A 13,552-nucleotide genomic window follows, 5' to 3' on the forward strand; every position below is an offset into this window, starting at 1 on the left:
TTTACAAACTCTCTACCAGTGAAATGTAAATGTGATATAATTAAAAAAAAAGCTAATATTTTTTCTATTTTTTTAAAGTGGTTATCTAGAATTCAGTTTTATCAGCTTTCTTCTATAAATTGTCACTTTCTCTTCCTTCTTTTATGCTCAGAAATAGGAAGGACACTGCCTGTACAAGCTATACTTTCTCTCCATTCAACTTTTTTGAACCTCACTCCATTTGAGTGAGATTTTCTGTGTTAGCCATCAGCTGCTCAAGATTTTCATGCATAACCATCAGAACAAAGTAGATACAAAGGCAGAGATTAATGCTCCTAGAAATATCAATGTCAAACCATATCTGAACACTTTAAAGTCTTTCACTAGTTATGTATACACTTGTATTAAAAGGAAAAGCCCTTGCTCTATGGCCACCAATGATTCCATGCCTCCAGCCATGACCAAAATAGAGGGACGGGCTTCATGGAGTCCAGGTCATTTCAGGGACCACAACTCTGGACACCAATAGATATTCTAGAAATAAAAGAGTGAGCCCCAAACTATGACCTCTTTTTTTCAAGAAAATGTAATTTTGAAGACAGTATTTCCAAAATCAAAGTCAACACTGAGTCATAAAATCACACTTAAAGGTGCACAACTAAAAATCACCTTAGAGCTCAGTTCTTGATTTTCACTGTTTCTAAGGTGACTTTTTAAACTTATTTTCAGTCTAAAAATTAGTTTAGGCAGAAAAAGCTCATTACTGGAACACCTGCAGCTATTCCAAAGATAATAAAAAAGGACCTCAAGAGACTTGAAGTCAATCTTTAACATATCACCACACACTGGGAATAAAAACAACCTAACAAAAAAAATCCCCCAACATTTCACATGCCATCATAATACTGCTATAGCATTTTGTGCTGTCACAGTCAGCACAGCAGAAACTTGGGTGTGCACTGAAAATAATCAATTTAAGTTTAGAGACTTAAATCACAAGATCACAAGACTGCTGTGATCGACTAATGGCTACCAATGTTAGATACAAGAAATCTGACATACAAATCTGACATTAACAAGGAAAAAAGGACAGCATAACAGATACTTTGGATGAATTTGTGAAAACATTCTTATAAGTTTTTTTAAAGATCTCTGGCTTCCTTCTGGAAAATATGTATAATTTTGCTAAAAATAATCTATTGATAAGGCATAGTATTGTCTAATTGATAAAGACAGCTGAACAGAACTTTCTTTTTTTCACATTTAAGAAACTTTCTGTCACGCTTAAAACCATCTTGCAATGAATCACATGAAAATGAAAACATCATACCTCCAAGTTGTTGAGATGCTGTTTTTCAAGGAGCTGCTGCATTTCTTTCAGATTTTTCTGGAAGAGAAGTCGGCGACTGTCCACGTCTGTTCTACTGCTCTCCTGTATTGTTTCATCACAGCCAAAGGTTGCTGAATTCTGCTTCTGACGGAAAGAATCACTTCTGCATGCTGATGAGCATGACGTCTCATCTGTGGATCTTGGTACAAACAAGCAAATTATTACTCTGGCTTATTTCTATGCATCAACTGTACATTTTTAAATATGTTCCTTACCAAAAGTATACAACATCAATAAATGATGAAAAGTCTGACAAATGCTGTTAGTACTATCTGAATGTGTCCAACACTTTCCATTTTAAAATTTCTTGTGTTTATTAATAAATAGAATTTTCTGATTGGGTTGTTGGGTGACTGCTTCAAGATACATTAATATGGAAAATGTCAGCCAACAGTTTGGTAATTTACAGAAACCAAACAAAAAAAATTGAGGGTTTTTTTTTAACAAAAGAAAAAACGGAACAGGAAAATGGGCTTTATTTTTCCATAAAGTTGGCTTATGCAGAGCGTATTATATTGATGCTGTCAGGTATTCCCTTACTTCAAAGAGCCAGAAGGCTTTCTAGTATCCATAGGGCCCAAATCTACCAATGATGTGTAACATCAGTATCGTGGTGTGCTACAGGATTGGTATTTGCTGCCTGACAAAAAAAAATCTTTAGAGTACCTAGTGTAGTTGGGCCCTCTGACCAGCACTTAGTTGAAGATATATGTTTCACATATGTACAGAAATTCAATAACCTCTTTCCTTCATTTCTATCTATTTCTTCAGCTTAAGATTTTTCTTCTGAGCCTTCTCTTCCTGCACCTAAAATTGTCTCTTTTCTTTTTACTGGATCTGTTTCAAGTGGGTAAATAATCTAATAAGAACTTTTTTATTTCGTATTTATCACAACACTTATAATTTTCGGGCAATGGAAAATGGAAGCTTTCAAATACTTGAGATTATTGTTATTTTTCAGGAGATTTTATACAAGACTACAAAAAACATTGGCTCAATTGCAGTGACCTAAGGAGAACGTAAAAGGGAATTTATTATTTCTGATGAGATGGCTGACAGCAAAAAGAGAGAACAAATTCACATATTTATTTACTGAACTTAGAAAATTACATGCTGTTTTCTTTTGAATGGCAGATATTCTCCCTATCCCACATCTTTTTTGTTATTGTGGACCAGACTGACTGACACCTGGGCCCCAAAAATGTGGTTTGTTGGTTTCCTGGACACACAAAACCTCCTTTATATTTATTTGAGTGCTTAGACCATTCAAATTTATAAAAATTTCTACATGCTTGGACCATTTATATTGACAAAAGTTTCAACATTAAAACTTTTCTACAGACCATTTTTGATTTGTCATAATAAAGTTTATATCCCAAGACTCAACTTTATTAAACATAGCAATTTTAAACACCAATAGGGAAATATATCCTGTAAAAAGAGCAGCATGCCAGTTGCACACCTAATGTACAAACATCCCTGTGTCTGTTGGCTAATGAGTTCTCCAAAATCTTTGCTTTAGCATTCAATAACTAAACCCTACTAGAAGAAAAATGGCTCTACTGCAGCATGGAATACACTTATTAGGTGTTCCAGGACTTTTGCTTTCTCCAAGAGGAGTCAATATGTCTCCATTGCTTAATTTATTTTTTTACACCTTTTAAAAGAAAGACATTATGAATCCTAGAATCTTGTAAAATTCAGATATTCACTTGGGTCTGAAGCTATATTTATCTTGCATACTTAATACAGTATTCATTTCTTCCTCTAAAAGGGCACTGTCAATTAATTCTAGGCATTCTCTTTCTGAGGAAGGGTTAATTCTAAAGATGACACAAGATTTTTGGCTTCAGCATTTATAAAATTGTAAGAAGCAACAGAAATACAGAAAGGTATCTACTACTTCATATGAGTTAGTTATCACCCATCCCAAAATATCCAATTAAAGGGATTCTAAGAAATTTTTAAAGCTTTACAGCTCAGAACTGGTGACTTTTAAAGAACCTTCACTGTTCAGAACTGTCTGAAAATGCTCTTCTGTTTTATCTGTACTAGCTGTCTTGCGACCTCCCCATAGGTCATAGTGGGCTCTAACTTTAAACTTTTCAGATGCTGGGGTCACTTATTTTAATTTTTTTTCCTTGAGAAATTTCTAATTTCAAACTTGCAGAAATATAATTAACCTCAAGATTCTTAGCTTTCTCTCAAATTGGTTACTAAGGGAAAACAAACTGTAAAATAATATGAACATATAAATATAATTTCCTTAGGAAAATAGGTTAAGAAAATGAAAGCCAGAAAAAGAACACACTACCATTATTAAAGAATAATGAGTCTTTTATATTATGCAGATAAAAATGGAATGACAGCACTCTAAGAAATGGTAAGTGGTTTGTGCAATGTGTTGCACAAGAAGCAGCTTGAAAAAACTTGAAAAATAAGGAAAGACATTATTAAGGCAGTGAGATGCTGTCCTTAATCAAGTTTATGAGTGAAATGAGACAAAAGATCAGCAAATCTGAGATAGGATTCAAAAACATCTACGTTTTTGCATAAATGAAACTTAGATTTAACAGGTAGATTTCTTGTTTGTTTCTTTGGTTTTGTTGCTGCAATCTTCTTATAAATGTTGCCTAGAAAATAGCATGAGTGTTAAGCTCTATGAGCGTGACAGTGGTCACAGGGGTTCTTGGATGAGGGAAGAGATGAAAATGTTGACTCCATGTTCAGAAGGCTTGATTTATTATTTTATGATATATATACTACATTATAACTATACTAAAAAGAAATAGAAGGAAAAGGTTCATCTCAGAAGGCTAGCTAAGAATAGAATAGAAAAGAATAATAACAAAATAAGCTCTCTCGGACTCTGTCTGAGATAGCTTGGCCTTGATTGGCCATTAATTATAAACATCCAAGATGGGCCAATCAAAAATCCACCTGTTGCATTCCACAGCAGCAGATAACCATTGTTTACATTTTGTTTCTGAGGCCTCCACTTCTCAGAAGGGAAAAAAAATCCTAAGAAAGGATTTTCACAAAAAGATGGCTACGACATATGAGTTATAAAATATTTTCTCAACTGACCAGTTTATCACCTGAAAATGTGTTAATCAGAGCAGAGATATGTAAACAAGTTGAGTATCAATGTCACACTGAAGAGCACATTGAAGCCCAACAGTAGGGAGACCCCTTTCAGCCAGAATTTATTTCTGTTCTGAACATCTGTACAATTTATATCATGCAGAAAATAACTGAAATACAGAAAGGAATAATAAAAGCAGCTACAACAAAAATAACCCCCTGAGCTGAAATGTTAAAGAAATGAGAGGTTGGGAAAGAGATAATCAGGAACTAGTAGGAAATACAGCAGATAAATAAAGTATATATGAAGGAACATTCTGTTATAAGTCAAGGTATCTTAGAAAAAGTATGCAAATAAAATTTTATGTGATATAAAATGAAATTTCAGGTCAAATTTTTACCAGTTCACTCTTGCTTCACATAAAGAATGAGAAATATAAAGGAATGATAGCTGTAAAGAAGATCCTTGGGTGAACATATAAACTAGTGTATCCTTGAATGTCAAAAGGAGAAAAATCTGGATAAAAAATCACCTAGACAGAATGATTCTGAGAACAGCAAATAATTTGATAACCGTGGCAATCTGAGTTGGGCTCATAACTGACTAGAGATTGGGTTAGTCTTGACTATTCCCAGAATTTGACTGAGGGGAAAAGGTTTGTGTCATCTCCTCTGCTATCTTACCAACTGGACACAAACAACTGAATGAAATTGCACAATGTTTCACTGGAAAAGTTCACAGAAGTGCTCTCTTTGCCACTAGAGAAATGCCCTACAATTTCTTAAAGGTGATTGTCTGCTCTTTATTGAATACAGTAAGAAATTTACTTCCTTTCATCATCAGAATAAACAGGACTGCTTACCTGAAGTTGATTTTGTTTATGTTTTGCAAGCATTGTCCTGGTGTTAAAACTGATCCTTTAATTTGTTCAAGAGCTTCTTCTAACTGAAAAGCTGCTTTAGTCTGGACTGGAGGCATCAGAGCTAAAAACACACAATGGGGAAAGAGTTTTTTAAATTTGGAATATTTTACCCTAAATGGTTTGGTTAAGTTGCTGAAGTTTGGAAGCCTAAATCCAGACAGTTACAATAAACACAGTAGTTTAGCATTATTAGACATGCAAGAGCACTTTGAGTTCCTCTGAAACAAAATCCCAGTCTATTTAAGGGTTACAGTCACATATGTATTCAACAGTTTTGCTATTTGCTTTTAAACTGCACTATTGAAAAAATACAAGGTTAAAAAAATCTAACTTTGTTTTTACATCATGATTATTCCACTCATGCACTAAGCCAAAGTTATGGCTTGCAGATATTTTACAGAGGCCAAATTGTAACTTAATAATTGAACCAGTGGGGAAAGAAAAAGTCCAGACAGGCACAATGTGTTGCCACTTTCAAGTGAGTAGAAGTAGGATAGAGAGTAGCAGAGGCAGAATTTCTATAAAGGAAAACCAAGAGAAAAAACTGTGATTCCTTCTATTGCTACACAGTCTGGGCTGTCAGTAGAGCTATGAAGAAGCCTTAAACCAGTACTGTTCTATTTTGTTATTTTAATCTGACATTTGATCTTGAAGTCAGAGACATTACCTCACAGCTGGCACAACTGCAGCTGGGAGAGTAAATCTGTTAAAGAATACCTAAGTAATAGACCATATCTTAAGCATTTGAACACTGGAAAGTTGACGGGAAATCAGACTTGGCCAATGCTGCTACAAACTCCTGCCAATCTGCACTGATTCCAAGAAAGCAGGAACTGAGTTGAAGTGATCATTGCTTCCCAGTAAGAGAACAGCTTAGAAAGTGGACTAATTCAGGAAAAAGAAAGTTATGTACCATATTAATATATGCTAGGACTGCATTTACTTAATCACAAACAAAATGCACATTTTGGAATATTTTATATCCAAAGGTTCAAAGAGGGGATCATTACACTATCCTAGTAACTGGCTTTGTAACACCTCTCACCCAGCTGTGGAAACACAGTACTGCAACCAATAAGCACACTGCAGTCAAAAAAGTGGGGAAAACCCAGGAAGCCACAATACCTCAAGGAGGTCATGTACTTACTGTGGCTGGAATACAGTGAAATGTCTCAAAATACAGTTTTTAGAAAAAAAAAATCTGTTTTTATTTCCCCTACCCAATTGTCCTATCTATCAGATCTGAGCTTCTTGTCAGTTGTTTTGCTTTTGTGAATTCAATTACTTTGAGTGAAGTTAACTGTTCTGTTTACTAACAAAAAGACTAATGGCCTCCAGAGGTCCCTTCCAACCTTAACTATTCACTGATTCTGTGAATATAAAAACACTTGTATTGTGAATAACAGTTGACAAACCTGTTTGTTTCTGCTGAGAAAAGGACTGATGAGCATGTTGGAACTTAGCAGTTGCCTCCTGAAATTTAATTTTCCTCTGCTGCAGAACTTGTTCTCTAAATCTTTGTTCTTTTGCTTCTTCTTCCTTCTGTCTTTCTTCAAAGGCTCTGTATATAAGAAACAAAAGTAGATAATTCCTATGTTTATGAATTACATTTACTGAAATACTAGTAACTTGCTTACCAACTTGCCATTTTAATACAAAAGCTTGTTTGTTCATAAATCAAATGCTATTAACTTCAGCACAGCTGGATTTTTAGAGTTTGTTGGAAGGTAAACAGGACAGTGTGTGATGAGAAGTCACAACACATTTTAATTTCTTAGCCTCAGCCAGGGATTTGATTATTTTTTATATGTGAATTAACATGCAGACTTGACCAGTTCTTGTTACCACGGTGACTTTTTTGCAACAGCTTTTACAGTACCACGTAAGTGTATCATAGTGAGCAGATCAGTAGAAAGGTTAACTGCAAATGCTCTGTGTGTGCTTTTCATAAGCTGTTGGGGAAATAAAAACAGTTTAGAAGTTGTTATTTCAAAATAACACAAAGGAACTACAGCTTTTATCTATAAATATGCAAGAGTAAGTTGTAGTTGTTTAGAAGCTTCCTGAAAGACAATCAGTTTAGCAGCACAAAATGGGATAAAACAGTAACACAAAACTATATTTGACAGAAGCTGTTATTAAAAACACATTAAATGGGTCCTCTCACTGATTGGAAAGCAAAGAAAACTCTAGTCAAAAACAACCATCATCACAAAAGTCTCCTTCTGCAGGCATGAGCTTCATGAAGCTATGTAGAATCTTTTCTCCTGCTGACAGAATAATCAATTTTTACTGACAAATTATTTCCCAGAGTGAAATATACCCAGAATATTTATTGGCACAGTGCCTATGTAGGCAAGTCATATTTAATGGTTTTAAACTAAAAGAGGGTAGATTCAGACAGGTATAAGGAAGAAATTTTTTTACAGTGAGGGTGGTGAACCACTGGAGCAGGTAACCCAGAGAGGCTGTAGATGCCCCATCCCTGGAAACATTCTATTTTTAAACAGTAATACTGTAAAAGTAATGGTCTTCCCATGAAACTTCCAAAGATCACTACAGCTGGGAGCTTCCCATCTGTGTATTAGAAATGTGATTTAACAGGTCACTAGTACACTAAGTAGGGTCCCTCTCTAGCCAGCATTAGTGCAAAGTTTAGCCAAGTTCTTTGTTTCTCTCAACACAATAAGGTACCTTCCCATAACTCCAATCACTAGCAGTTACTTCATAACTCTTCTTGCTTAATGGAGCAATGCTGCTACTTCACAGAGCTCTTCCTTAACTCAAGCTATTTTAATTATTATTCCCATTGCTTTTCAGGGAAAAAGTTCAAACTGAAATAATCAGTATCCCTCTCTAGTATCCCTTCAATGTGATGCCTGATCTCCTGTGAAAACAAACACAAAAATTATTTGAAATAGGTACTTTTTATTTTAGAAAGCTTAAAGGCTGTAATTACACAATAGTAAAAAAATAGAAAAACTGCCAGCTAATTCCCAAGTACACACTTATACAGGAATATTCACTTTAATCCACTTGGAAGCCAAAGCGTAGCAGAGAGAGAGAGACAAAGAACTTTCACTATTTTGAAGATTCATATATACATAGCTGTCAAAAGAGTTAGAACTGAAAAGTAGAACTAGAGTTCATGGTCCACTTTCAGTATTCCTGAATTTTAATCACCATAAAATCTAATACAGAAATATGCAATTTTATCTTGACTAAATGAAATTCACAGGAGAGGAAACAGACTTGCTTATCCTCATAAGTACTTTAGACACATTCTTCTTCAGGCCCTTTAATATCTCTAGAAGCTGATCAAGGCCTTTAGTTGAACTGTAGTTGTTAAATTCAGACATGTGGGAAATTCTACAATTTTATACCTGGAGTAATTCCAGCGTATAACTCCAAAAAAGAAAAAAGTCAATTCTGACAGAGTATTTTTTTTTCAGACTATTTTGAATATGGCTTAGCTACACTCTTCCACATTCCTAATAATGAATATTATAAAAGGACTGTTGTTTCATATGCTTGGGAATGAAACAGTCCAAATGCTGATGCAAGAGGTCTTTTTCAGCACAGTTCATCATTATCAATATTTGGTTTGGATTAAGACAAGAAGGAGAAAAAAGGATCTTACTTCAAAATAAGAAAATACCTTAAAGTTATTTGGGGAAGCCTTATTAATTTCTTGACCTTGCAGAATGTAAATTGTAACACCCAGGATCATTATGTAAAATAAATAATTTAAAAAAAGCACATTTACATCTTACAGAAAAACATTTAAAGCAAATGTTTGTTCATGCATTCTCCTTAAGTCACCAGCTTAGGTTAATATCACAGATGTAACATTGGCAAAAGAGTATGGCTTTAAGATGGATAGCTAGCAGAAGAATTTCCTGAATGGTGTTTTTTTAACCTAATTTTTCTGTCTACTATAAACAACCCAGTGGTGCAGCAATTTTTGGAATGGCTGCCAAAATATTTATGGAGAATTTGGAATACAAAACTTAAAATACTTAGCTGTCTCACATATACAGACATTATGTGGAAGGCATTTTTATGTTAAAAACAGTATGACTAGATGGTACAACTATTTCCTGGATAATTTTGTTAAATTCTCTTCACAGTGAAGTGATAGATGCTACATTCCCAGGTGGGTGGACTAAATGCTTACTACTGCATTGGATGAAAATGATAACTAAAAAGGAATATATACAGTGTGTATGGAGTGCTATGAAATGAATGTTTTGATACTGAGTTGATATATTACTCTTCCATTGCCACATCATGTTGCAAACCAGTGCACAGTAATTTAAAATTGAGTTAGGGAGATATTTGTACGGTCAATGACAACAGTAGGATGAAGAAAAGGCTAGAATACAGTGTCACATTCAAAATTCCCTTCATGGGCAAACAGGAAGCAATCATATATCCTTAAAAAGATCTGTGGACATTGCCCAAAAATCAACATTTTTAATCTAAGACACTTCCCAAGACCAGGAACACATATTAAACCTATTTCTTCATCTTCTTTGATTATCATATGCTGAATACAAAAAGACAGCCTGCAGTTGCTGCAAGACCTTCAGAAGGACTAACCCCTATAATACTGTATGGGCTCACAGAGGGCTGTCCTGCAATATGCCCCAGAGATCCACTGGTGGGCTGCCTGCACTAGGTACCCGTTGTCACATTCCAAGTCTTAGGCAACACCCAAGCACACCTTATATAGTAAAGCATGTTTTTTTCTTAGCATAATTCAAATTTTAAAGAGTCCAATTCTCATTAATCCAGAATTGTTAATGAAAAATAATAATACTGTTAGAATACTTCTATACAGAAAAAGGCTCAGTAATAGTGATATACCAGTTTAAACTGTTATTGACACATTGAGTTTCTATCCCCTTTCCTGATGCTCATTCTTGCATTGCTGTTTTGCATCCCAAGGTTTGTAGTTTCATTCTGGTTGTGCTGGAGTGTTAAGGTGAACTAGCAGCATCTGGAGTTCCTTCACCAGGATCAACAGGATTTTCATGTAAATGCTTTCTTCTCCCTCACCTTAGGATCCACTTGGAGTAATTTTTATATTTGCTAATACACTTTTACACCTCTGCTCTATCACCATCAATCTGTAGCTCCACAGTACCTCCAAATATTCCATACATGGTGCCTTCTATGTATGTTACATACAATTATTTTCTTCTCTTTATTACCTCTAAAGCCAGGTTTGTCAGATCTAGTTCTGCACTTCTTTAGCTGACTATTGGTGAATATAGCCATGGGGCCTCCAGTGCCAAGCCTGTGTGCCATCTTACCATTCCCTGCCTGTACTCCTCCATGCCACATCCTGCACCTCCAGTTTTCAAAGCCTCTGCTACCATACCAGGCCTGCATTTCTCTATACTACTTCATGATTTTAGAGTCATAAATGTCTCATCCTCTCCATAGAACAACTGCTTCTTACTGCTATCTATATAAAACTACAATAAAAAGATAAACAAAGGCAAAATTAGCCACAGACACCTGGTCTTTTAGAGAAATTGCTGTTATAGCTAAACCAAGAAAAACAAAGCTGCTGCCAGGTCAAGAAAAGTTCAGAGAGCAAGTTTGGCAAGCATCTGTTTCAAGGCCTTGCAAATTCAGCACAATCCTGTGGCCGATTATCAGAAATGGCAATACTGCATTTCAAGTCCACATCACAGTGGTTACAGTGAACACCTACTTTTCACAGTTCCATTCTGATGCAGAAAGAAATACAAAATTCTTAAAACTCTGCCCTCTCTGTTTACCAAGTGCTGACATTGTTCTCATATTTTGGGCCATACTCTGCTTTTCATTTTCTATCAACAAAACTGGTGAATGATTTAAAGAGCTTTTATGAAATAATCAATGTTAATCAGCCAGTAGGTGGAGCACAAAGCTTGTGCATATGTTGAAAACAAAGTATTATGGAAAGAACAATAGATTGGGAATAGATTGGAAACGGATATAGATTTCCTTCCCCAGTTTCAACAGACAGATTAGCTTTTTCAAGGTATTTCAAAACAAACCAAGATAACTGACTGTAAGGTTTATTTCAAAATGCACACAGACAATTGCATTTTCAGAATGAACCAGCTACCCGCAGACAGTAACATCACAGTAAAATGGGAAACACATTTTGCACTGAGCAGTAACAGCACGAAGTCTATAGTCCCCAGCAAAACTGACAGCTGGTATTTAGAAAGCAGTGTGTTATAGAAACATAAAATACGATATCCTATTCATTTGCATTAAGTATGTGCTTAGTCAGTAGCTCTTACTTCCAGAATACTGTTATTTAAACAAAATATCTGCCAGCTACTGCCCCAGAGAATACTTGATTCTTAATCTGATTTTGAGATTGCAACTTCATGTATCAGCGAGACAATAAAGAAATTGCTTTCTTGATACTCAGGCAACTTGTAAAAACTGTAGGCTGTGGTTTTTTGCTGTGTTGAAGTACTGTTGTTAACACAAAGCTAAGGAGCTTGGTCAGTAAAACAGATGCAAAGAAACAAATGACATCAGGGGGATTGAAAAAGATCTGAGATTTAAGTTACTGAGACTTTTATTTCCAAAGCTATCCTTGCTCTTTCTGAGCAAGTTATGCTTTTGTCTTTTACTACCAAACCAATTAACTATGTACAGCTGGTAGAAGATGAGTATTTTTAATGCTGAAGGTGTTGCATTTTAGAAGCATTGACAACAAATCAACAGTAGACTGCCAGGGAAAATTTTATTACAAGCACATATAGAAAAGGTTGAAAACAGAAGACCTCAATCTGCAACAACCTTGCATATGCAGTTCTCATTAGCTTATAAAGTACTTTAGTACAACCTTGTTTAAAGGAGGCCTGCTGTTGGTCCCTGAAAAAACCCACAAATTAAAACCCACAGAAAAGTTTTCCTCCACAAAACAACATGAAGAGAATGAACCTAAATGACACAAGATTAAAGACAGAGCAGAAACTCTTCTGTATCTTCACTAGTGCTTCATCCTAAAGGGAATTCACTGCTTTTATTTTTTTTTAGTAGAAAATTTATAAACTTAAGGTTGACACAAAATTTGGTTAGGCTTGATCAACTTCATAAAATTCTGCAAAGAAATGACAGTCCTGTAGATGAGAGGAGAGCTGTAGATATTGTCTATTTGGCCTTCACTAAGGCTGCCGCTACTGTCTCCCCTATGATCATCATAAATGAGATGCTGCTGTACAGGCTGAATGAGCAGAGAGTGAGGTGGAATGTAAATGTTCTGAATGGTCAGGCCCCAAGGGCACTGATCAGTGACATGAAGTCCTCATGGAGGCCAGGACATAGTGGTGAACCCTAGCAGTCAGTACTGGGCCAAATCCTCTTTAACATCTTCATTAAACATAGAAACACAGAATCATTTGGGTTAGAAAAGACCTCTAGGGTCATCAACTCCAACAACAAGCCCAGCACGGCAGAGTCCACCACTAAACCACATCTTGAAGTATACCACATGCAACCACTCCAATGGGCAGCCTTTTCCAATGCTTGACAATCATCTTCATGAAGAAAATTTTCCTAGTATCCAATCTAAACTTCCCCTCATGCAATTTGAGGCCATTTCCTCTCATGCTGTAGCACTTGTTACTTGAGAGAAAGGACCAACTTTGCTGTCAAGAAGGTCAGTGGTATCCTGAACTGCACTAGGCAAAGCCTAGCGAGCATGTACAGGAAAGTGATCCTTCCCCTCTGCTCAGCACTAGTGAGGCCACAGCTGAAGGACTGTGCACAGCTCTGGTCTCGTCAGTACAAGACAGACACGGACAGACTGGAGACAGTTCAATGAAGGGCCACAGCGATGATGAAGGGACTGGAGAATCTCTCTAGGAAGGCTGAAAGATTTGGGACTGTTCAGCCTGGAGAAGAGAAGGCTCAAAGGAATCTTCTTAATGTCTATAAATACCTGGAAGGAAGGTGCAAAGAGGAGAGAGCCAGGCTGTCTTCAGTGATGCCTACTGACAGGACCAAACTGAAACACAGAAGTTTCCTTTGGAATATCAGGAAACTTTTTTTTTCAGGTAAGGATGATAGCACTGACACAGATTGCCCTGAGAGGCTGTGGAGTCTCCATTCTTGGAGAAGCTCAAAAGCGATTCCTGGGCAGCTCTAGGTGGCCCTT

At 36.0% G+C, this 13,552-nt stretch overlaps 1 protein-coding gene across 2 annotated transcripts in view; it reads right to left on the minus strand.

Moving 5' to 3' along the window:
* CEP126 (centrosomal protein 126) overlaps positions 1-13,552 on the minus strand; it is a 38,456-nt gene that overhangs the window by 21,772 nt on the left and 3,132 nt on the right. For both annotated transcript variants that reach the window (XM_071434202.1, XM_071434203.1), the window contains exons 3-5: positions 6,792-6,937; positions 5,317-5,437; positions 1,310-1,508 (exon numbers count right to left, since the gene is read on the minus strand). In XM_071434202.1, the coding sequence (XP_071290303.1) occupies positions 1,310-1,508; positions 5,317-5,437; positions 6,792-6,937 (466 nt within the window). The remainder of the gene's footprint in view (positions 1-1,309; positions 1,509-5,316; positions 5,438-6,791; positions 6,938-13,552) is intronic.

Source organism: Agelaius tricolor, unplaced genomic scaffold (genome assembly GCF_023055355.1).
Source record: "Agelaius tricolor isolate 1412-34295 unplaced genomic scaffold, bAgeTri1.0.p SCAF_9, whole genome shotgun sequence".
NCBI lineage: Eukaryota > Metazoa > Chordata > Aves > Passeriformes > Icteridae > Agelaius > Agelaius tricolor.